At 41.6% G+C, this 26,530-nt stretch overlaps 1 protein-coding gene across 8 annotated transcripts in view; it reads right to left on the bottom strand.

The window, feature by feature from the left end:
• RUNX2 (RUNX family transcription factor 2) overlaps positions 1 to 26,530 on the bottom strand; it is a 253,326-nt gene that overhangs the window by 138,023 nt on the left and 88,773 nt on the right. For all 8 annotated transcript variants that reach the window (XM_069562662.1, XM_069562665.1, XM_069562663.1 and 5 more), the window contains one exon: positions 17,300 to 17,461. In XM_069562662.1, coding sequence (XP_069418763.1) covers positions 17,300 to 17,461 — 162 coding nt within the window. The remainder of the gene's footprint in view (positions 1 to 17,299; positions 17,462 to 26,530) is intronic.

Raw genomic sequence — 26,530 nt, 5'->3', positions numbered from 1 at the left:
AGTAATCACTGACTACAATGGCAATACAAGTGCCTCAGCTATTTGAAGATTCCTCCGTTAATGTTAGCCTGTGCTTGAGATTCTGCTTAGAACAAGTCCCTCACCTCTTATCAACTCAAGTTATTCCCAATTTAAGCCATGTCTTTATTTTTCAGTCCTCTGGGAAGCAGCTGTGTGGGGTTGTTGACTCCATTCCCAGGGAGGACAAATGCTGGTGTCTCACCCAGCTTTCCTTGTCTCAGATGCAGGAGCTAGGCTTGCAAGCCTGATGTAACGAGCCCCCAGCCACTCACTCGGGGGTATCCTCCCTTCAGGGCTGTTGCCACACGCTTTCTGTATGATCACCTAAAAGCCCCAGCATAGCATTTCATTCCATCTTTAAAAGCCGTGTATAGCAGTGGATAGAGCTTCTCAGATGGTGCTAGTGGTAAAGAACCTGCCTGCCAATGCAGGAGACTCAAAAGGCTGGATTTCAATCCCTGGGTGGGGAAGATCCCCTGGAGGAGGGCAAGGCAACCCACTCTAGTATTCTTGCCTGGAGAATTCCATGGACAGAGGAGCCTGGCTGGCTACATTCCACAGGGTCGCAGAGTCGGACATGACTGAAGTGACTTAGCAGTAGATAAAGGCAATGAAAGATATAAAAACACACTACCTACATTTTAAGAGGACAAAATACAATGCTGGTCAGTCCCCCCAATTAATCTCATCATTGCACTTCATTGCACCGCAATCAGGGTTTGCAGCGTGCCAGGGAAAGGGAGCTACTGGAAATAATCAAATTAATGTGTCAATGAAAACACCCAAACCAAACATTTCAGCTCTCAGAGTGGATTGCTGGCCTGAATTTTCCAGGTGGGTGGTTCTGTATTCACCTAATAAATCAAGCAATTCCTGAATGACCGATTCACTCCAGGGTATAGGAACAGTGTATAAACATTAAGGTTTTAGAGGATGCAATATTCTTCCTTTCAAAGTAAATGAATGATGGGGGCGGGGGGAGGGGGAGTATGATTAAAACATGTTGATGATACAGGCAGATACCACCGCCCCAGTCTCTCCATCCCCACCTTTCCAGGTTGAGCATAAACCACCATCTTGTTGCCATAGCGACTGCCCCAGCCTCCCAGCCACGCTCTTGGTCTGTCCCTCATCCTCCTACACAATTCTCCCCCAAAAGGCCAAAGTGACCTTTGGAAGATAGAAACACATTTATATTTTGACTCTACTTAAAATCTATGGTGGCTCATCACTGCAGGTCCCTGCAAATCCAAACTTCTAATTCTGACCAGCAAGACCTCGCATGACCCAAAGCCCATCTCTCTGACGCATCTTATCTGTTACATCTGCAGCTGCTGGGCACCCTGCTCCCCGGTGAGGGTGCGAGCGCTAGCCTTCCCCACTGCCTGGGGGATCACACAGGGCTACACCTCCTGGCTGTTCGGGTCTCAGCTTAAATGTCACCCTACTCATCAGGTCACCCTACTTTATTTTTTCACAGCACATGTCCATAGATAATATTTTCTTATTTTCAACTGCCTACCCTTACCTAGTAATAGCTAACACGTATTGTGTGCCAGGCATTATTCTAAGGGCTTTACATATATTAGCTACCTTTTAGTCCTCCTTTTGAGGTTAGTGGTAGTAGTATTATTATTAGCCCATTTTACAGATGGAAAAATTGTGGCACAGACAAGCTAAGTAATAACCCCAAGATCACACAGCTAGTGAGTGAAGAGGCCTGGCTCCAAAAACTGAATGTTTAATCACCACATCATATACCAGTAGAAAAAGCTTTCTAAGCTTTTCTCTGATTCATCACCACATTAGTAAAGTTTTTATCACACAGACATAAAAAACTGTGATAGCAATATTTTGCTAAACAATTTTGTTATAAATATATATGTCATAAATATAAATATATTTGTCATAAATATAAATGTCTAAATAAATCATTAAATATATAATCTCTATATAGATCTAAATTCTTCAATATAGAAGGTCTGGTCTTTTGATTCCATGTATTCTTTTATTAACAGAATTCACCTGCTCTTTTGTTTTAATAACCTTTAGCTTACAAGATTCTCATTTCTCCAATGAGATAAAGTGTACTTCATTATAACCATCCCCAAGTAAAGAGATGTAACACAGATATACTGCATAAAGCCATGCAAGGATGTGTAAAACATCAATGAGATAAAGTTTCTTAATTCTAAATTGAAGCTAGGGCTTCAGAATCTGTCTGCAGACCCTGACACACACGTACATATATGAGGCTTCACCATGTACAGAAGCTCAGCTGCAGGTAAGGTCTGAATGTACCTTGGCATTAATTAACCGGATCGCATGTTGCTTCTCATCAGAATCAACTGAAGTACAAGACAAAGCTTTCCTCGACATCTGCAGTATTTATTTCTATAAATTTAGCTCATAAATCAAGCCTTTATTCTTATTAGGGGTGGCAGTATCCAGTTTTCTTATGTGCTTTCAAGCCTTATTTTAGTATCACAGACATTCAAAGCTTTATGAATATCTAGCCCAACTAACTCACCTCACACCTGAGGAAACTAAAACCCATGGAAATTAAGTGACTTGCTTAAGAACTCAGAGGTACATCCAAGATTAAACGCCAGGTTCCTCAATTCCCAGCCGAGTGCTGTTTCCAACACACTTCCAATGATGCTCTGAGAGTTTAATCACCATGCCATATGCCTGGGCCTTTCAAGAAATGTTTTTCTGATAAGCCAAGTCAATTCAACACAATTTTACTCAACAACTGCTACTTTTATCACTGTTGGGTTCTACTCTCTTTGGAGGTACATGTCCCAGATTTAAATGTTTCAATCGTTTGCTAGATTAAATAGGTTATTTGAGACTTTACTCACCCTTCAAAGAGAAACCAATCCAAGTATATCAATAATCACAATAGATGCCAGTAGTTTAAAGGCATCAGTTAAGACAGAGATGGTTAGAGTGGATCAAAAAACAAGACCCAACCGGGCATTATCTACAAGAAACTCACTTTAAATATAAAGGCACACAGAGATTACGTGAGCAATGAGAAGTCTCATTCATTGCTGGTGGGAATGCAAAATGTACGGCCACGGTGGGAGACAATTTAGTGGTTTCTTTCAAAACTAAGCATACTTTTACTATGCCATCCAGTATTTGGACTCCTTGGCATTTACCCAAAGAAGTGGAAAACTTATATTTACATAAAACCTACATGCAAAGGTTTATAGATTGCAAGGTACTCACAATACCCATGAAGTGGTATAATGTTATTGGAAGTAGAGCTGGAGCAGTCACAAATGTATATTGCAAACTCTAGGGCAATGACCAAAAAACAAAAAAGGTTAAAAAAGAATCAGAACTGATATGCTAGGAAAGGAGAGAAGAGGAAATCAAATAAAACACTCAAAACCACAAAAGGTAGAAAAAGAGTAAAAGAAAAAATCGAATAAAGAACGACACTAGTACAAGCAAAAGAGTAACGAATACGGTAGATGTGAATCCAGCTACATCAGTAGTCACTTTAAATGTCAACAGTCTAAATGCACCAATTAAAAGAGATTGTCAGAGTGGATCTAAAACCAAGACTCAGTTAATGCTTCAAAGGTAGGGTACCCTTGACAACCAATTAACCTCTAAGGTCGGAAAAAAAATGGAACTTGTTCTGTTAACCACCCAGGAGGTCAAACTCTCCTTTTCAGAATCTTTAAGGTCAATTCTCCAACATATCTTTAGGTAATACCGAGAATCACTGTTTTCCCAAGGTATAGTATGGGAGCTGACAAGTTTGTTATTTTTAATAATGAGTACCACAACAGTATTATCAGACTTTTTTGTTTTCTCCAAGGCTTGTTTTATTTCCTTTGTAGTTGTTATTTAGAAAGGGTTCTTTTTAATTACATGTGGATGTGACCACATCAGTGGGTATAGTATTGATTTATCATGAATCACTGCTCTCCTTGTCATAGGGTGGAGTGTTTATAACCATCCTCATATTTGTTATCATTATTCCATTAATGATAGCATTATTATTAATGACAACAGGGAGCTGGAATGGTGACCATTTGGGTTGGAGAGAGCTGTAGCCAATGTTTGGATACAGAAACATTGGGCTTCTCCAGTCCACCATGCTTGGCTGGTTCTAAGTTGGTCGATGAAGGTCAAAGTCTCTCTAGAAAAGATATGACACCTTCCAATCCTTTGAGATATTCAGGGACAATGTCACTTGAGCAGACTTTTAATTTACATGACTTTCACAGACTAGACATTCCTGAATTTCTTGAGAGCCACATCAAAAAAAAAATTTTTTTAGACATTTTAGTCAAATGGGATCCTAGATTTGCTTCACACCAACTCACTTATATTCTGACCTAGTTTAATAATATATGTTTGTTTGTTTCTGAAAATAAACTGTTCAAAACAAAATACAAACCCAAAATGACTTTGAACTCAAGCTAAAGTGCCATCATCTGCATTTTATCATATAAAATTTAAATGATAAAAAAGCTTTTTACCTGTTTAGTTACCTCTTTAAATGTATCTTTCTAAGTTCCCCATATAACTGTTTCTATGTATTAACAAATCTAAAAACTAACTTAATATTATCACACAATTTCTCTTTCCCTTTTTCTACAAGCAGTGATCAATTAATACTTCCTGAAAAGTCAAAGGGCTTCTCTGCTAGCTCAGCTGGTAAAGAATCTGCCTGCAATGCAGGAGACCCTGGTTCAATTTCAGGGTTGCGAAGATCCCCTGAAGAAGGGATAGGCTACCCACTCCAGTAATCATGGGCTTCCCTGGTGGCTCAGACGGTGAAGAATTCACCCAAAATGTGGGAGACCTGGTTTCAATCCCTGGGTTGGGAAGATTCCCTGGAAGAGGGCATGGCAACCCACTTCAGTATTCTTGCCTGGAGAATCCCCACGGACAGAGGAACCTGGCGGCCTACAGTCCATGGGGTAGCAAAGAGTCAGACATGACTGAGTGAGTAAGCACAGCACAGAGAAGTCAATGCTCAATAAAGTAACAAAATAATACTAAAACATGGGGGTTTCAATGGTCCTATTTTTCCTGAAAAAAGTAGTAGCCTTGCTGATGGAGAAGGAAATGGCAACCCACTCCAGTGCTCTTGCCTGGAGAATCCCAGGGATGGGGGAGCCTGGTGGGCTGCCGTCTATGGGGTCACACAGAGTCGGACACGACTGAAGTGACTTAGCAGCAGCAGTGGTCTTGCTGATATATATTAATATTCCAAATAATAGGCCCAGTCAAGGATATTTACATGTATATTCATTCTAAATGTAGGGAACAGATGACTTCATGCATATGTGCATATATATGTTACAGCACACAGCTAACTGTATTCCTTCACTTTAAAAGATGATAGTGGAAAATTCTATGATATAATCATGTGCGAGGACCATATCTGTATATATGGAATACGAAATCAGGGTAAATGACAATTGTCCTTAGTCTCCTATATAAACCCACTTCTAGATCTATTAGCCAATTCCTAAATATGGGCTTCCCTGGTGCCCCAGTGGCAAAGACTACCAGCCAACACAGGAGACCTGGGTTTGGTCCCTGAGTCAGGAAGATCCCCTGGAGAAGGAAATGGCAACCCTCTCCAATGTTCTTGTCTGAGAAATCTCATGGATAGAGGAGCCTGGCCAGGTTATAGTCCATGGAGTCCCAAAGAACATGACTTAGCAACTAAACAACAACTACGGTCAGAGCATAATCAACCCTGAGGCATGCAGCCTGGACTATTGGGTTGACCTCTCTTCTGTAGGCAAGAACTTCCCATGAGTACCCACATGCACAGCAGAGAGGGAGTAACAGAGACAGAGAAGGATAAGAAGGCCAGTTCCTTGGCCTAAGGGGAGTCTTCAATCTAGTTGAAGTCTTGGAGAGATAGCAAAGGATTAGGAGGCCCTTGGCCTATGGGAGCTTTCAGTCTAGCTGGGAAAAGACAAGATCTTGTATATTCGTGTCTTAAGAAACATTATGAAACCACACATGTCAACAAGCGTAATCTTTTCTTCAGCTGAAAATGTAACTGTCGAAGCAATTCAGAATAAAAATATCATCTGAGCAGAAGGGAATTGCTTTTTAATTTCCTCAAAGAGAAGACTTTAAGTTTATGCAGGGGTCAAAGGAGATCCCTGTTCACTAAAATCCTGAGCGTTTTTTGCATATTCTGGCATCCATGTGGGCTGGTATCATCATATAACCATGTCATATTCCCATCCTGTCTTCTGAATGAGACTGAAGTTTTCCTGAAGCCCGGGACAATGTCTTTTTATTCACTGCCTGCCTAAGCACATTTTAAGTCATGTACCAAGTATTTGTTGAACTGACTTGAAATGGCTGAAATGAACTGAGGAAAGACATCTCAGGTAGGATAGAAAGAAAGAGGCTACTACCAATATATTGGATGAAATTAATAAAAATTCAAAGTTCCTGACAGGCAGAAGCTATTACCTGAATTAAATAACATAAAACCTAACAGGAGTAAGTGGGTTTCCCTGGTGACTCAGACGGTAAAGAATCTGCCTGCAATGCAGGAGACCTGGGTTCAATCCCTGGGTCTGGAAGATCCCCTGGAGAAGGAAATGGCAACCAACTCCAGTATTCTTGCCTGGAAATGGACATGAGAAGTCTGGTGAGCTATAGATCATGGGGTCACAAAGAGTCAGACATGACTGGGCAATTAACACACACAACAGGAATAACCATAAATTTCCATACTTGAATCTTAAAAAAAAAAAAACCTGAAAAAGTAAAAAAATGGAAGAAATGCAGCTTGACAGAAAGAGGTCCATAAGAAAACAGTGTAACATGGTCACCAAAGAACCAAGGCCACTTTAGCTGGCACCAACAGGGGCTGAGAATGAAAGAGTTTGGTTCTGGATGCCAGGCCTCAAGAGGGCCACTTGAGGAAGTGTGGTTTGCCCAAAGACCACTGACCAGGACAGTGAGGTCTTATGTCACAAAATCTCATCGTACAACAAGAGTTTAAAAAGGGGAGAAGAAGAGGGGAGAACAGGAAAAATTCAGAAGACTTTATGAGAAATGATAGTTGTCCAAACCAGATCTGTTGCTTTTTTTTTTTGAGGAAGAGTTTTGCTTCAGTTTATGGCTTAGTTAATATAGTTTCTATCGTTTTCTCAGAAAAGACTTCGACACTTTATTACATGACAGCTATAATTAATGTCAGACTCTAAATTAGAAATCAAAAACTCTATTTGATCATTTGGTTTCAAGCTGGACCTAAAGTATGTTTTGGCATGATTACCAACTGTTAGCAGCAAGTTCTGGAAACAGATGCAGTCTTGATATGTGTTCTAAATGTGAAACACATTTCAGAGAGACTTGGAGATAAAAATATACACTGCTCATGCACACTCTTACTGTGCTATTTCCTGTCCTTATCAGTCAAAAGTTTCTCTTGTTTTGCCCTTTATTTGTTGTCCTAGGTGAATAAAAACTTTTTTTCTTCTTTTTCCTTTTTCCCTTTCTACTTCTAATTTTCTCCCACATGCCCATCTTCCCTTTTTTTTTTTTTTTTCTTAATTTGCTCTTTTCTCTTTAAATTTGACCAGGCCATGTGACATGTGTGATCTGAGATCTCGGAGCAGGGATCAAACCCTCAGCCCCTGCATTGGAAGGCAAAGTCTTAACCACCGGACCGCCAGGAAGTTCCCTATCTTCTTTCGTTTTTCCCCTGTCATCTTTTCCACTAATATTTGTTCCATTAAACATTTACTGAGCACCTACTATACACCATAACTGTGTTGGTTATAAGAATACTCAAGAACATGTAAGGCACAGGCTTGTCCTTGAAGAAGCCTGTCTCCTATGGGAGGGTGAAAGCATGTAATCTAACTATTATCAAAGGAAGATACATACACATTAGAGGTGTGTCCAGTACAAAGAAATGGATGAAAGAGTGGTTCGTCTGGAGGAAAGTGGATGGTTGGGAAGAAGATGCCTGAGAAGGATCAGCCCGGCCCTGTCTGGGCAGTGCAGAAAAGTGGGCTGGCCTAAAACTGGAACAGCATAGCACACGTGAAGAACACCAGGCATTCTTGGGACATAAACAGCATCCTTTACCTGGGAGAGACGTCCCTGTAGCTCAAACGGTAAAGAATCTGCCTGTGAGGCAGGAGACCAGGGTTCAGTCCCTGGGTTGGGAAGTTCCTCTGGAGGAGGGAATGGCAATCCACTCCAGTATTCTTGCCTGGAGAATTCCATGGACAGAGAAGCCTAGCGGGCTACAGTCTGTGGGGTTGCAAAGAGTCGGACACGACTGAGTGACTAACACAGTTACCTAGGAGAGTTGGGTATTTGGGGAGGCAGCTAAGTAGCCACATAAATGGATTGTTATTTTTAGCTGGGCCAGTTTAGTACTTGAGTCAACAGGAATAACCACCTAAATAGTAAATGTTCCTACGAGCAAAACCATTCCTATGAGAAGAAAGTTTTCATTCAAAAATGAGCCAAAGATAAGGAAAGCCATAATCTGGGCCATTTGGTGACAATGGCTAAGACAGAGGAAATGTTCCCCCAGGCAGGAATGCATGAAATGCTTTCTAAAAAGAAATATCACTAAGTCAGCTTCTTCAAGGACAAGCCTGTGTCTTACATGTTCTTGAGTATTCTTACAGCCTAGCACAGTTACGGCATATAGTGGGTGCTCAGTAAGCGTTTAATGGAACAAATATTAGTGGAAAAGGAAATGGTGTGGTAGTATTCAGAGGTGCAGCGAGAATGGCCTGAATGCTTTTAAAAATTTAATAACATCCTTACAATGGAATATCATTCAGTGGCAAAAGGAATGAGCTATCTAGCCATGAAAAGATATAGAGGAACCTTAAATGCATAATGCTCAGTGGATTAATCCAGTCTGAAAAGGCTACTTACTGTAATGCCAATTATATGATATTCTGGAAACAGCAAAAATATACAGACATTGAGCTCCCCTGGTGGTTTAGTGATTAAGAATCCACCTTGCAATGTAGGGGACACTGGTTTGGTCCCTGGTCCAGGAAGATTCCATCTGCAGAGGGGCAACTAAGCCCGCGAGTCACATCTACTAAGCCTGCATGCAGCAACTACTGAAATCTGTGGGCCCTGGAGAGCGTGCTTCACAAGAAAAGTCACTGCACTGAGAAGCCCGTGCTCCACAATTAAAGAGTAGCCCCCACTCTCCACAAGCAGAGAACGCCAGCATGCAGCCACAAAGAGCCAGAGCAGACAAAAATAAAATACATTTTTAAAATATATACTGATAGGAAAAAGATTAGTGGCTGCCAGGGGTGAAGAGGGCAGGTGGGGAGAGATAAGTAGGTAGAACCCAGGAGACTTTTCAGGGCAATGAAACTATTCTGTGTGACTCTGTAATGGTGGATACATGGTACTAAGCATTTGGCAAAACCCACAGGCGCATACAACATGGAGAGTGAACCCTATTGTAAACTATGGACTTTAGTTAATAATAATGTACAAATACTGGTTCGTCAACTGTTAACAAATGTACCAAACAAAAGCAAAATGTTAATGACAAGAAACAACGGCTGGTGCAGATGGTGTTGGGGAGGGATATAGTAACTCTGTACCTTATGGTCAACTTTTTGGAAATCTAAAACCGCTCTAAAAAATAAGCATTAGTTAAAAAAAATATATACATGATAGTATGTTTCTACTCTTTTGAAGGGAATGACATAACTTAGTTCTTCCACTAGCATTTATCAGGTCAGACAAGCTTTCTTTACCAAAAGTCCTAAGAACAACAAATCCCTGGACAGACACAATCATACTCCCTGAAGAACCTCTGAGACAAGTGGCTGGACAGTTTTGAGTAACTCACTTCCACGAGACCATGCAGGTGTAATAAATTAACTGACATATTTGAGAAAGATGCAAAGACTCTTTAGTGACAATGAAACCAAAACTCAGGTTTCCTCAAGTTCAATTGCCTCCACCCTCACGTGGATCCCGGTGAACCACAGAAGCCACGGCGTCATTCGAAAATTAACTTTAATACTTTTGCTCAAGTTAGGTTCAAGCACCCAAACTTCTATGAAAAGAAAGGGATTACAGCAAATCTTTCACTAAAATATGTAACCACGTTTTTGCCATCCCCGCCTAAGCATGATCGCTTTCATTACTGAGTCTTTTCTCCATGTGTGGGTGGCTATACGTGTTATCAAAAATAAACCCTCAATGAAAACAATCGACACGAACCACGTATACGGTCACAGTTGAACCTTGTACCCAGGTTCATCCTGGGCTTTGGTAGCTCATTCTAGCTACAAATAACAGTAACTAGTCACACAACCAAATTTTGTCAACTTTGTGAGCTGGGCCAACTATCCCTAATCAATCTCATAGGAATGGAAATCATTCTTGTATCCTCAGCATCAGAAACTCAAAAATTATGCTCAGCTGAGGTCCAGGGATGCCCTTGAAACTGGGCCTACAGCAATAAGATAAAAATACCCTCTGCTTGTGTCAGAAAATATCCTATTTCTAAAGAAAGCAAGATGAGTTTTAACTAACAGAATGCAAAAATAACCCAACCAATCACAGTCAATATTATAGGGAAGAATATTGAATATTCACTTGGTAACACAGGGCTTGCCTTTGTTTAGGGTCCATTAAATTTAATAACTTCCCCCTCTGTGGCTTTAAACAGAGAACTTCTTCAAAATAAGAGTGGCTCCTATTAAACTTAATTACTTGCCCGTGGCTGAGATGGCAGAGGTGTGTCTACCCAACAGGTAGGTCTTAATAAAGGAATAGTTCTGTAGTAAAAAGTAGATGGTCTAGTGTTTTATTATAGTTGCTTTACCTTTCTGATTTAATTGCTGGAGTTTTCCTTTTAACCTCTCTGAAGGCGTCACTCCCTCCTGTGAGTTAAGAGAGGCCCTGCTAAAATTAACATCCACATATACTTGGCACATTACTGAAGCTGCTGGTTTCAAACCCTCAAACCAGAGGAACTGACAGAAACTCAGCTATAGAAGGGATATTTAAAAATGAACTACATCAAACATTGCTGGCTTTGAAATGACATGAAACAATCCTGCCAAGTGACCTTGAGTGATCAAATGGAGTTTTTCCTCTGCAATTTCTAGATTTTGTAGAAGTAATAAAATAGTTTTTAGGAACTTTCTTTATCAGACTAACCCCTATTCTGCTGACTTTTGGGAATATTATAGTTTAGCAACTAAGAGTCACAAAAATGGAGACATCTTAGTGGTCCTGTATAGTTGATCAAGTGGCATTTGTTGATATTTAAATATTTTGAAAGAATAAATTCAAGACTGCTTGCTTAAACAGAAAAAAAAAAAGATCTTCAAAAAGATTATAGTTCTTAATGCTGTCTTATGTAAAAATAACCCTACAATTGTAAAGAAAAAACATCCATATAACCTGTATTGGTCTCTCCCAGGAACCCCAAGGCAGACAACATATATGATCCTGTATATCTAATTCATGTGTCTTACATCTCTAAGAAACTTCCTAAAAGGATCACAGAGGCCCAAGGGTACAACGACCAAGACCACAGAAAAAAATGCCAAAGAGCAGTACAGACTTAGGCTAATCTAAGATACCTCAGGGCTTCCCTGGTGGCTCAGCAGTGAAGAACCTGCCTGCAATGCAGGGGATGCACGTTCGATCCCTGGACTGGGATGCTCCCCTGGAGGAGGGCATGGCAACCCACTCCAGTATTCTTGACTGGAGAATCCCATGGACTGAGGAGCCTGGCCAGCTACATCCACAGGGTCACAAAGAGTTGTGACTTTCAAGATACGACTGAAGGGACTCAGCATGCACGCACACAAGATACTTCTAGGGTCTATGTACCCTAGACTGGTTAGAACCAGGAGGTTGATGATGCTGACTCCCCATTACCTCACCTCCAACCAATCAGAACATCCATGAGCTGATCATGCCCTGTTCCTTGCATGCTATAAGATTCCTCACTACCCACCCCAGGGTAGGTCACACAGTCTCGAGGGCATTAGCCCACTGTGGCCCCCTTTGCCTGGCAAAGTAATAAAGGTACTCTTTTCTGTTTCACCCACCCACCCAAACACAGTACTTAACTTATATGGGTGAGATGGGAGGAATTATTTGCAATGAATAAACCTATGTACAGTCTCCGTTAGAAGGCTAACAATAGCTCATACTCTGACTCATAAGTCAAAGAATAAGATTCAATAAATAGCTAGACATCTTTTCGTAAGAGTATAATTACATAAAATACATTTTGAAAGTCAGTAATTATGTGTCTACATGCTATTTTTTAACGAGCTCCAGAAAAGTAATTATAATCTTTGTGTTAAGCCTCACAAGTGCTTTGAACATCAAAAATACCACGAGTGATAACAGTATTACAGTGATGAAGCCACGCAGTGGTCTGGTTTGTTGTCAAGTCTCCCTGCCTTCCCACACACCTTGCTCTTTAATAGAAATCAGTGAGAAACAACGTTGGCTACCTCTGTAGGGTGAATGTTCTTTTACAATCATGTAAGATGAAATAAGAGAATGCGTAAAATCACTGGGTGTTCAGGCGTGCTACTTAAATCCCAACTATTATGCGATAAGGCCATGTTTATCATTGTAAGTATGGCAGGGAGAGGAACCAACCCTCAAGGGCTTCCTCTGCACTAGATCCCTCTAGACTGGTTTCTGTTTGATTTTCATAATTCCGCTGGATATGAACTCAACACAATAAGGTCAACCCTATCAGTCATTTATAGGGCTTCCCTGGTAGCTCAGCTGGTAAAGAATCCACCTGCAATGTGGGAGATCTGGGTTCGATCCCTGGGTTGGGAAGTTCCCCTGGAGGAGGAAACGGCTACGCACTCCAGTATTCTGGCTTGGAGAATTCCATGGACTCTTAGATGGGGTTGCTACTTAAATCCCAATTATTATGTGATAAGGCCATATTTATCACTGTAAGTTCGGTGGGGAGAGGAACCAACCCTCAAGGGCTTTCTTGGCATTAGATCTCTCTAGACTGGTTTCCGCTTGATTTTTATAATTCAGCTGGATATAATCTAAACTCAATACAATAAGGTCGGCCCTATTAGTCAGTTACAGGACAACAGCCATAAACTTATAACTGCTGCTATTGTTCTTCTTATAGTACTGAAGGCTACTCAAGGTTAAAGAAATATTTCCTGAATCTTGGAACTGCCCCCTGTAAACTTTGAGATGTCTGGTTTTGCATCTTTATTTGCAGTAAAGTAAGGGATTGCAAGTAATGTATCTTTATCATCTTATTTTATTTACTCCTTGCTTCCATAAAGGATGTGGGGGAAACTACAGAATATATAATTTGAGCAAACTCTGGGAGATAGTGGAGGAGAGAGGAGCCTGGAGCCGCAGCCATGGGATCACAAAGAGTTGGACGCGACTTAGCGACCAAACAACACCGCCACCACCACCAACAGGACATATATACAGGCTTCCCTGGTGGCTCAGTGGTAAAGAAGCCACCTGTCAATGCAGGAGAAGTGGGTTCGATCCCTGGAGAAGGAAATGGCAACCCACTCCAGCATTCTTGACTGGGAAACTCCATGGACAGAGGAACCTGGCGTGTTACAGTCCAATGGGTCACAAAAGAGTTGGCTACAACTTAGTGACTAAACAACAACAGGGTATATATGGTATAGTATTATTGTCTTTATTGTAATTCATTAAGTTTGAGCATTTGCAGCCACACTTGATAAATGACTCAGAAGAAAGAACAACAAAAAAGGAAGTTGTAAAGCTGGATTCTCTGAAGGTCTTTAAATAGATTAAATTGTGGTATTTCTTTGCAATGGTCTTCTCGGATAAAATGCAATTTCCTTAGGAATATTCCTTTCTGAAAGATATTTCTGGTGACTTTTATGCTTATGATCCCTTGGAAAAGAACATTAGTATGCCTAATTACATGTAAGTGTAATTTAACATTTTCTGTCTTCTGACATCATAAATGAATAGTTATTTTCTCCTAGTGCTTTATTGACTTTTTGTGAATGCCTCCCAATTTCTTTTAGCTCTATGAAAATTCATAGTTAGTCTATGGAATAATAACAGTGACAAATATTTATTGAGTACTCTATGTGTTAGGCACTGTGTTAAGTGCTTTATGAATGCCATATAGTATTAACTTATTTAAATATTTCATGAGTTTTTGTTTGTTTGTTTTAAATATACTCTGTGACCACCCATTTCATAAAGCAAATAACTCCTTTAAAAGTTTAGATTTTTATCAACTGATTCATTTAAGTCAGGGCTTGCCTACAAATTATAAATAGACATATAATTTTTACAAAACACTTTCAGCTCCTTAATATCAGCTACAATCTGTGTGACACACATATGGTGTGTCAGGCCTGCCCAAACACTTTACACCTATGCATCTCATTTAATCCCCATAGTAACCCTAAGAGCTAAATATTATATCCCCGTTTTACCAATAATAAAAGTTTCCAAGAAGTGAGAAACTTGCCTAATATGAGCTGGGATTCAAACCTGGGCCTGGACCTCCACCCTTACTGTGTAAGTGATGAATTATATTCCTTCTCACCCAAGCTCATATGAGAATGTTTTGATTAGGAAGATGAGAACGGATTGCTCTACACTAAAAGAAAACAGGAACTATTCTGGAAAGCATCTCAAAAAGTGAACACAGAACTGCTTGGAGATGGCAACAGAGGTTAATATTTTAGCTGTCCATGTTATAGAGACATAGCGTCCTAGAACTTAGGGACACCTTTTGATACTGAGGGGGATAATAACACGACAGAAAGTATGCAATGTGTACCTGAGAATCTATGAGATAGACTTCTGTCCAAGGAGTGTCCTAGAACCAGTCCCAAGGGCACTGGAGATGGGGCTCACTCCTGAAGACTTGGCCCCGTAGTCCACCAGGCAGTGCTCTGGGGCATGGATGCAGCCCCGCACCCAAGAGCAAGGTCAGAGGAAGCAGGGCTCCTCTGGTTCCCTGACAGTTGACATCTAGTTCTTTCTTCCTGATTCGTTACACGCTGACAAGAGGGATTTTCTGTTCTCTTTGCTCTCATGTTTACACAGAACCTCCCACCCTGGCCCCACGCTACTTTGCCAGGAACAACTCATAGAGACGTTTGGGGTGGGAGGAAGAAACTGGACTAAACTCAGGTTTAAACTAGTTTCAAGCAGAAGCCCGTTCCTACGTTTGGCCTCAGATTAATACATGGCTGGATAATAAACCAGTCTCTGCCTCCTCCGTGAAATGAGAAAAGCTGTGTCATATTCGTTCATGCAAATGTTTTCAGTAGATATCATTAAACTGCCTCCAAATAACCTGGCTGCTCCATATTACACATGATAAATGATAAAACGCCATTTAGGCAGCTTTTTTTTTTCCAGTGTTATTGTCAACGTTTTCCCATTGAATACACCTCAGAAAGAAAATGCTGGAGATAAATGTCTCTAAAGCTGCCATCTCTCCCTGAGGTTTTTTTTCCCCTCCAGGTAAAGCCAGAGGATGAACAGCTTCAGCCACAGAGGGTTGGACAGACAGAAGCCCCAGAGAACCCTAAACAGAGGCAAAGTTGCACAAATCTGTCCTGGCAAAGTGTCACCTTGGCCCTAGGTAACACAAAAACAGACTCAGCCTAAAATACGTAAGGGAGGACCAGAACTAACTCAACACCATCCAACATTGTCCCTGTGACCCTGCATCAGCCCTGGTTACCCCTGCTTCTCTCATCCTTTCCCGTGTCCTTACTTGACGTTTGCCTAAAGGAGGGAGTCGTGTTCCAGTAAAGGGAAGTGATCACTACAGTTCTATACTCTGCAGATTCCCCAGTAAATACCATATGATTCATGACAATAACAGCAGTTGGAATGAGAAAGGGTCACGTGGTTTTCCCAAGCCTCTGAAGGTTCCCGTCCACCCCCCCCCCCACCCCTGCTTTCCCTACTCACCCCTACGGGAGTCCGTCTGTGGCAGAAAAGGTGAAGGCCTTAGGACCCGAGAGCCCTTTCCTGCCATTCGCTTCAGAAACAAAGCCTTCCCTCCTCCCAAGTTGAAAGAAATAAAGGAGTCTGAGCTAATCGCAACCTGCAAGCCTGCGGGCGGCCCATCAGCTTGCCAGTGGTGCAACCCGGCGGAGCGAGTACCGGCTTCGAGCTTTTGCAGAAAAGGAGAGAGGGAGAGAAAACAGAGACAGAAACACAAAGAGAAAGAAAGAAAGGCATTAACCTGGCCAGGAGTCAAATAGGTGCATGGAGCCCGAACGCTGAGAGTAGTGTCGGACACATAGAGGGTCCAACTGTGTGTGCTTCTTGCAGAGGGGGTGGGGGGAGCGGGGCAGGGCTGCATCTGAATTGATGGGGGCAGGGCTGCAGTCCGGATGCAGGGGGTATACAACAGATTTTTTTTTTTCTTATTCACAGGACTCAGAGGGTTGGCCGAGAGCCTTTAACTTTCCTCCACTTGTCAATCTGACATCTTCGTGGATACTCTCTGGTTCCCAGGGACAAACGCTCTATGAGAGGGGGGAGGTAAGGCCAGGATGTTGATCACACACACCCTCACCATGAGTCACAGAATTTCGTGGTGCCTTGGGAAGAGAGGACGGTGAGCCCTGGGGGCTGCCACGTTGCGAGCAACAGCAGTGAGCTGTGTGATTCATGGCGCTGCCTGGGTCTTGAGTTGGCTGCTCAGAGGCCACAACACGTGGCCCTTTAAGCCTCTTGCAGCCTCACTGTCCTTGGAGTGACTCGTGTCTGTCTGACGGGGATCTGAAGTGTGCAGTTTCTCTCTCTCTGAACTGGCTACCTGGAACTCCTGGGTGTTTAAGAGCCTCTAGAAACAGAGGGCTGTGCCTTCAGGCTGTAGTTTGGCTTTCAGGCAGATGTTAGGAACAGAAAGGAATGCAAGCAGAGGAAAGCTGGGTGGGCGGGCACAAGACCCTCAGGAGAAGGCCCCAGTTGGGAGACAGCGCCAACCGAAGGGGATGCAATTCAGCAGGACTGAACCTTGGGGACACTGAGCGTCCTCTTAGCAAAGGATGCCATGTCTGGTGGAGATTCAGGCTCTTGACCTCAATTTAAGTTCAAGCCCTCACTAGCCCTGTAATTCAGAAAACCTGGTTTGCAGCTGTGGGACCCCTGTCCACAAGCCTCTGACGGAGAGTTTACTGTGAGCGTAGCTGAGACAGCTGGGCCCACCCTGCAGCCCCAGTCCCACCCTTGCACCAGAGTGGGCTCTGAGATCAAGTGTGGTCTTTACCTGAAATGCGCCTGGGCACGTCGGTGATGGCGGGCAGCCCGGTGCCCCGTGTGGAGGACAGCGGGGTGGTGGAGTGGATGGATGGAGGAGTCATCTGGCTCAGGTATGAGGGGTAGGACTGGTCATAGGACCAGGGCGGGGAGGACTGCGCCTGCCTGGGGTCTGGGAAAAAGAAGAAAATCCTTAGCACACCAGCCACTCTGGCCTACACACACAACCCCAAACTTAGAAAGGATAAAGCAGGGGAAAAAAAAAATCAGACTACACAAGGACGACGACTTTCCCACAACCCCACCCTGCAGGCCCTGCGGAGCGCACAGCTTTCTAGACTCCGAGTCTCTCTGAAAGTAACAAAATGCATCATGCCTAAGGACTATTTGTCTCCCTCACACATAAATATTTCTATTTGGAAAGACTAACAGTCATTTAGAAAACAATCTGTTTTGGGTATCTTCACAAAGTTGAACTCTATTTTCTTTGTTTTCTGTGTTTGTTTTTTTTAATTTATTACTCCAATGAACATGTATTACTTATTTCTTTTTTAAAAAGAAATGTTGGAACAATTTACTCGATTAAAAAGCAGAGAGATGGTGCCTTTTGCTGCTGCGCATCCAGTCAGTATCCTTCAGACGTGCTTTCTGGTTCTAAAAAATGCATGATTCTGTTCATGCATTAGCACAGTTCACGTCCCAGGCAGGTCAATGGGGATGAGGAGTCTGGGGCAGAGACGAGCACAAAGGGGACAGCATATAAGTACAACAGGAAAGAAAGGAGCCAGTTATGTTGGGCTTCCCAGATGGCTCAGTGGTCACAGGTTCGATCCCTGGGTCAGGAAGATCCCCTGGAGAAGGAAATGGCAGCCCACTCCAGTATTCTTGCCTGGAGAATCCCTATGGACAGAGAAGACTGGAGGGCTACAGTCCATGGGGTCTCAAAGGGTCGGACACGACTGAGCAAGTGAGCATGCACAGTTATGTTATTCTGACGCTAAAGCTACCCCAGAAAATAACCGTTAAGAAAAAAACAAAACTTAATTTCAAAACTAACCAAGAACAGAAAAGCTTTATCACCATCTAGTTTCGATGTAAAGCACATGAGTTTCTGACAGGAAGAAAAAAACCCAAAACACAACAGGGAAATGTCTTTAATCCTATTGGAATCTGTTTAAACGATGTCACATGTTTGGAATGTGGCCTGGAGTTACCTACAGTCACTACAATAATAAAAATAATGGGCAACCAACTGGTTAGAGTGAACGGCTGAGAATTAGTAATATCTTTCAATGTATCTCTAACAGAGTTTTTTGGAGATACACAAAGAATCATAAGCTAATTTCTTTTAACTTTTTTTTTGTGTGTGAAGTTCACTTTTTCTTAATTTTAAAAAATTCCAATACACCAGGCTGTTCTCAAAACAGCTTTGTATATCAGAATAGCCATAGATTTTGGAACATGTCGAATTAGGTTCAAGTTCTGAGACTTATATTTCTAAGCTGTGTGATTTTGGGTTAATCACTCAGTGACTCTGAACCTCGGTTTCCTCATCTGTAAAAGGGGATAGGAAGTAATAATATCTGAATCACAGAGATGTGGAAATTGCATGAGAAGACTATGCAGAGAAGACTAGCACAGGAGGTGCTCAGTGATATTAATTCTTGCCTTTTAAAAAAACTTTTGGTGACACAGGAATTGTTTCATGATTAAAATACATCTGAATTGGAGTTAATCCATTTAGAATAGGTTTAATTTTTAAATTATTCCCATATCACCTATCAGCCTCTGAAAATGGAAAGCTTGATTTTTGAAAACAATAAATATATTTGAGTCAATTTAGGTTTATCTCTACCAAAAAAAAGTGGATCACAAGATGTGGGTTTTTTTCTGAGATCATTCCTCCTTTAAAGCCTCTCAGTTTTTCTGTACAAAGCCATTTAGTTTCAGCTATTTCTTGTTTATTTGTTCAATTCAGAAACAATTTATTTAAAGACTATCTAAATGGGACATACTTTCTTTGACTCAAAATAATTAAATACATCTGGATATTTATCGAATGTTTACTGTATCAACAGATATACAGAAAAATTTCATCCAATTTTGTTTTAAGGAACATTTACCTGAGTTTGCAATTTGAATTTAAGTATACTATCGTAAATGGTTCACAGAGACGTTTCCTTCAGAAATTGGATGGATATTTAATCGTTCAAGTAATGAAATTTTGTGCTTTAAACTGTTCAAGGTTGAGATCGTAATAGATCGGCAACCTTTCAAACCTGATCCTTGTTATATATCTGATACAGATATACTTCCTTGTTTTAACCATTAATGTCATTTGCTATTCAGATAAATGGTAAATGATCTTCAGATGGAAAGAGATGCATTCCTTACAACATCAGAAAGCAGTCTCACAAAGACAAGGCCTTCCCTCAAGCACCATTTTTAATAGATACAAAAGACAAGAACCACACAGCAAAATGAGCAGGGCACATGGGACTCAGATAATCTAACATCACTGGATGACTTTCTGAGCAAGCAGTTTCATCTGTATCTCCACTCGCATACTGTAGCATGTTACCAGCAGTATAGGGCTCTCTGCCTAAAAGTGGGGGAAACACAAAGAAATCTAAAGAATGACTAAAATCACTGATGTTTAGACATGTCACAAAGGAATCAGGAGACTTAGCTTGAATGGAAGATACAGCTTTGCATTTCTCCTTAAGCTGAGAGGCAGCTCAGTACAAGGGGAAACAAGGGGCCTTTCTGATGAGAGGATCTGAGTTGGGGTCCCAGCTCAGCTGTGTGTGAGCTGGATACCTTGGCTGTACTAGCTAACCCTCTGAACCTCAGTTTCCTCGTCTAGAAAATGAGGCAGCATAGCATGGTGAAGTGAACATAGCCAAGAGTTCATGTGTGCCAGTTGGACAGCCAATTTGGGGCTTGAATCACAGCTCTCCACTTTATTGAGCAAGTCACTTAGATTCTGAGAGCCTCAGTGGCTCACCTGGAAAACGGGTATCAGGATGCTGATTAGGGCTCTGTGAGCATTTACAAGGACTAGGCCTTATCTAGTAGGTTGTCTGCCACCCTTGGCACATACAAAGTATACAATAAATAGAAATGATCATTGCTCTCTGTAAAACGAGTATAACTACTATCATTTTTGTTTACAGAATTAAATGAAATAACACAAGAAAAGCCTTTTGAAAACTCTAAAGTACTATATGAAAATGGTCATTATTCTTATGGGATGTGGGAGCTCACATCACATGGCCAAGGCCCTGCTGTATGACATGGGGTGTGTTTCTCAATGTGGCTGAATTTTAATTTCCTCATCTGTAAAATGGGTATGATAACACAGTCTCAGAGAGTATCATAAGGATTAAATAACACAGAGCGAATGGCTAAGCATTATTCAAAAAAATAAAAAAATCTGACTCTAGAGGACAAAAAAAAACAAAACATAAAACAGAAGAAATACTGTAACAAATTCAATAAAGACTATAAAAATGGTCCACATCAAAAAATCTTAAAAAAAAAAAAAACTGACTCTAAACTAACCAGCGTGGCTGGGTTGTCTACTGTTAGTCTTAAAGATGTTCCAGAGCAGACTCATCACAATTCAATATAATGTCTGGCACATAGTAGGTGCTCAAGAAACAACCACTGCACGAACCTCTGGGGTGGCTGGAGTGAATAATGCGATTTTATAAAGAAGTAGTATTTAGTCTTTCTCTAACTTCCCCTTAGGCTATAAAAGCACTTGTGTCAAATGAGGTTTTAGCTTTGATATAAACTTCCTGACTGCTAGAATACACACTTGAACTATCAAAGGATCACTATCCTTTGAGTAGAGGGCCTTTCTGAAGATTTCCAGCGTTAGCAAAAGAACTTCTCACTATCCCTAAATAAGCGAGAAGATCTATCTTTGCTTTCTGTCTCTCAAAGAATAGGCTGCAGGCTGGCCAATCTTTCTTTCAAGGTCATCATCCTAAGATTCTATGATAAAGACCTACTAAAGGAGAATAGGACAGGGCTTGGCAACTGAACAACAAGAAGGAGAGTTACTAAAGAAAAACAAAACACAAGAACCGCCATATGGGGCTTACTAGATCTAGTCTAAGGCATTTCAAAAAGGAACTGCAATCTTAAAAAAAAAAAAGGACTGGTCTCCAAATACCCCAGTCTTTCTCTAACACCCTGTGAAGGAGGCCTCATCAACCCCAGCTCCCTCATTTCTGGCCTGTGGGATCTTGGACAAATTATATAACCTATCTGACTTCAGGGTTCCTAATGTGTATAATGGGGATAAATAAGACTTCCCTCCTAAAGTTATTTTAAAGATTAAATGAGGTCATGTAGGAAAGAGCTTAGCACATGGAAAGAACCCAGTAAATGTTCACTACTATTAAAGCATCTCCTTTACTGAGCCTTCGTTCTGTATTTATGTTTCCAGCCCATAACCTCTTATTCTAGCAAAAGGCCATTTTTAGAAAGCTTCCTGCAGTTCTGAAGTCTGCTGTTTGGAGACTATACCTGAGACTATATCTGGTCACTTCGATAGCCTTTACAATCATTTAACCTGAGTCACGTTCCTTCTTCATCCTAGCTTCTCCTAGACCAAGAAATCCTAATCTGTTTAGTGTCTTTTCTACTACTGTATGCGTCAACTTTTTTCAAACTGTTAGTGGGGGAAAAAATGGCTATAAAAGATCGTGACTTCCTAAATGCCCAACCACTAAGAAAATGTAATCTTATAAATATATGATTACAGCATATTTGCTTTGTTGTGGACAATTATTAAGGCTGACAATAGAAAAAAGTCACCTTAACCTGATCTCACCAATGATTTCTGAACTCAACTTCCTGAAGAAACCTGAGACTTCTGAGATTGACTCTGAACTTGGATGACTCAGAGCAGGTGACAGATGTTTTTAGGCATCAATCCTAAGATTACTAATAGGGAATAGTGAGTGTAGGACCTAGGTCTAAGACAAACCTACGAATTAACCATTAATAAACAAGAAACGATCTTCATCTACCTTGGGCCCCACAAGGCTAGTATAATGCATTCCTTCCCTCTGCTCCATCCAGAGTTACACTAAAAGTCTTGTCAAATCTACAGACACATGGAAGGAAGTACCTTGTCCTTCCAACCCAACCCAAATAAGAATATCCTTGATTTGGGGGTCTCAGAGGTTCAAGCCACTGTCTTGGTATCACATCCTGGGTGATCTGAAATTACCTATGAACACCCGTGAGTTTTCAGAAAATAACTGAACTCTATTTCACAGACAAAACTGCTGTTACACTTTCGTTTTAGGGTGCTTTAAGAACAGTAATTCAGTACTTTTCTATGGCAATCTACAGAAACAGCCTCAATATTATTTTTATTACTATATTCCAGACATTCAAAGCATCGACAGATGTTTTTATATAGATATGATCACTGTAAAACAAGACCTTGGGTGCTGGGTTTTTTTATGGGCACATACTCTTTCGTGCTTGAGAAACCTGAAATATGAAATAACACATGAGCATTTTAATAGGTCTCCACCCCTATTTTTCCCCAAGTTTCTCTCCTATCACCTAAAAGGTGTGTATGTGTGGGGGTGGGGGGGGGTTACTTAAAGAGAGGTGATAATCAAGTTTGACCTGTAACATAAACTTTGAGAGAGAAAATCAGGTCTTCCTTATACAATGGGCAGCCGTGCTCACAGCAGGATGTGACTGATCACAATGACTCAATGGCAGAGAAGACCTAGGGCTGAGCTCCTGGAGGTGCTGGGGATGACCGAGGAGAGAAGAGCCCCCAGTCTAACTGGGGACTCACACTTGCAACTAGCACCTGGCTTCTGAGGTCAGGCTTATTGGACACCTCAGACCTACAGCTGCACACGTGCAGAAAAAATCGTGGTCTCCTCCGTGTCAGCGGACCAAGTCTAGCTACGAAGAGTGCCAGGTAAATAAAAAGGAGCCAGTCACGCCACTTGACAAAAGGAATCCCTTCAGCTTCTAGCTGAAGCAACGTCCGTTGGATGAACTTTAAAAAGACACCAGAAAGGCACAAACTATCGGGTATAAGACAGGCTCAAGGATGTTTTGTAGCAAAGGGGGAATACAGCCAATAATCTGTAATAACTGTAAACAGAAAGTAACCTTTAAAAATTGTATAGAATTTTTTAATTTAAAAAAAAAAAAGACGGACTTCCCGAGTGGTCCAGTGGTTAAGACTGCTTCCATTGCAGGGAGCACAGGTTTGATCCCTGGTTGGGGAACTAAGACCCCACAGGCCTCAAAGCACAGCCAAAAGTAATTAAATACAGAGTGAAGATACAAAAAATAAAACAAGTAAATAAATAAAAAGACACCAAAATCCAGGGACCTGCATACACTTTGCACTTTCTCTCCCAACACTTTGCACTTTCTCTCCCAATTCAGTAAGCTGAGCACAAGGTTCTCATTTAGCTGTCCCTTTCTCATCTCCAAAGTACCAATGGTCATAACTGCCACCCTTAAAAGAGCTTTCGGGATGGGGTGGGGAGAGAAGTTTTTACATGGTATTCTGGTGAGTCAGCAAACTATCCATTTTTCTTCTCGTGAACAGCTTCTGTAACCTACAGAGCAGTGAGATGGTCTAAGGAATAGATTAAAAAAAAAAACAAAACCCAAAGACATTTCTTGCTGTGCAAACGCTTACACAAGCAGGTGGGGAGAGTAAGACTAACAGATATAAAATGACAAGTTAGTTCAAAAACTGTCAAAGCATGCACCTGTGTGTTTTTAAAAGCTCTAAAGATAGACATGAACCATGGTGCCCTGATATCATTGTGGATCTTATCAGAGCTCCTTCTAGAGTGGTGCTCCTTTGGCTTAGGCTACCTGGAGACTGGCCTCACATCCTACAGACCTCAGAACACAAAAGTACCAAAGAAAACATCCCCGGAAGATGCTCAGAAACTGATGCTACCTGGGGGAGAAGTGGTTCATGCATCTCACGTGGTCTCTCTATCAAGCAGAAATGGAGACTTGCATTTATTTAAACCGTGGGTGTGAGAAAAGCAAGATCTCTCCTTTGAGTTAGACCATAGTTTCTGAAATTTAATAATGGGTGTGGAGAAAATGAAGCAGCGTCATGCATTTCCTGAAATGATTTGTAAAGAGTCATGGGATCTAAGAGTACCCAGACTTTTCAAATGACTGAGAAACTACATTTCATGTCTACACACTTGAACTCCGAACACTTAGGGTCATAATAAGAGGAAGGGGGAGGCAGACGGTTAGAAAAAAAAAAGCACTGTAGGTCAATTAAAAAAGCACCAGAGGAAAAACAAGTGACTCTAGGAGAACAGGTCTTTTCTTAATGAATAAGATAACGTGGGGAGAGGAGAGTGGGCAGAGAGCTTTAGAAAAGCCCTTGGAGGAAATTCCCTGGGGATATAGTGATTGCAGCTCTGTGCTGCCACTGCAAGGGATGCGAAATCCATCTCTGGTTGAGGAACTAAGATCCTGCATGCCACTGAGCCAAAAAAATAAAACAAATTTAGAAAAAGAAAAAAAAAAAAGCCCAGGAAAAGGTACATATGGAAACTCAGGAGTTGCTGTTAACAGGTCCCCTTCGGTAAACACTCTGGTTAGACACCTACAGGTGTGAAAGGACTGCTTCCTAAGAACTGCTCACAACAGGGCACACCTTGGATATGGTGTTCAACTTCACGCAGAGATGGGAGGAGACTAGCCAACGGGGCCAAGCCCAAACCAGCACACAAGTGGCCCCTTCCTGTTTGTGCTGCCAGAGGGCTGCTGGGTGACGTGGCAGGACAGTGGCCAGCGGTTTCTGCCCAGACCGTGCACCCCCCGGGAGCACCTGCTATACTACGGGACCATCACGTTTGAAGAGCATCATATTCCCACCCCTTCTCCTCTACCCACTTCCCCCTCAATGGCACTCAACTCAGGCTGGAAAAACCCCAAATATTTCTTCAGAAAACTGGGGTATTTAACATGAACTGCATAGACCGTTCTCCTGAAGATTTTGCCTTTCTGTTGCAACCAGGGTCAAAGTCAATAATCTCAATGGAGGGGAGCAGATTTACAGTTTCCTATCCTAGGCTGTTTCTGTCATATTACTATCATTCATAATACAAACAGATGCATTCATTCATATCCATTTATTCACATTTCCACTAAAAATGTTAAGTTCCATGTCTTTTCTAATAACCCTGCTAATAACTAAGTGGACATTTAGAATGTGCTTTCCCACTCACTTCTGGTTCTCTTGACCAAGAAGAAACATGGGCCAAAAATAGGCTTCTTGGGGTGCAAGAGGAACCCTGGCTGGGGGGCCTCTGGAGCTAACTGTGCAATCAAACACCAGTGATTTGCCTTCTCTGAGTGTCGTTGTTGTCAGGCGTAACATGAGAATGGATGGTCTCTAAGATGTTTTCCCAAGATAAAATGCTGTGATGCTAACCACTTGCAAAGTTGGGTACCCTACTACACTCGGTCCTTTCTGGAGATGGTAGCTGCACCAGAAATTACTGAAGCCCTGCTGAGCTGATCTGGGGTAGCTGGGAGAGGGGAGCTGACACTCAGGGTGCTTCTCATCACACAGCTTGTGACCCATGTCATCACAGAAGACCTCAAAAGCAGGATTCTGACCTCCCTCCTTGTCCCCAGTCAGGGTTCTCTCCAACTGACTAAGGTGGCCAGAATCACTTGGCAGAAGACCAACCCAACCAATTCACAGAGCTTAAGACTGAAATTTGAAACTCCACTCAATGCTCTGATGGTGACCTAAATGGGAAGGCTATCCAAAAATGGAGATATATGTAAAGCTGATTCACTTTGCTGTAAGGTAGAAACTAACACAACATTGTAAAACCACTACACACCAATTAAAAAAAAAAAAAAAGACTGAAATTTGACCAAAAAAGCAGCAATCTGTTTGGATAAAACCAGATGCCTCACGGGGTACACCAGGCACTAGGAGTTAATACAAACAATGGGAGGAAAGGGTCTCCATGAATCTCCACGAATCTTAAGAGACAATAGTGGAAGAGAGAATGAGAAATGATACAGTCTAAGACATCACAACCTCTAACAAAAGAGTAAAAGAAAAACCAGAAGGAAGCTAAGACGAGGTAAAAAGAGGTATCTTTTCAGTCTCACCAATTTGGGGCTGGAAGGAACTCATCACTGCCCTACAGAAAATGAGGGAATTTCCTTACTTCAGAGA

Source organism: Ovis canadensis, chromosome 20 (genome assembly GCF_042477335.2).
Source record: "Ovis canadensis isolate MfBH-ARS-UI-01 breed Bighorn chromosome 20, ARS-UI_OviCan_v2, whole genome shotgun sequence".
Lineage (NCBI taxonomy): Eukaryota > Metazoa > Chordata > Mammalia > Artiodactyla > Bovidae > Ovis > Ovis canadensis.
This window is presented reverse-complemented; position numbering and strand designations above follow the sequence as displayed.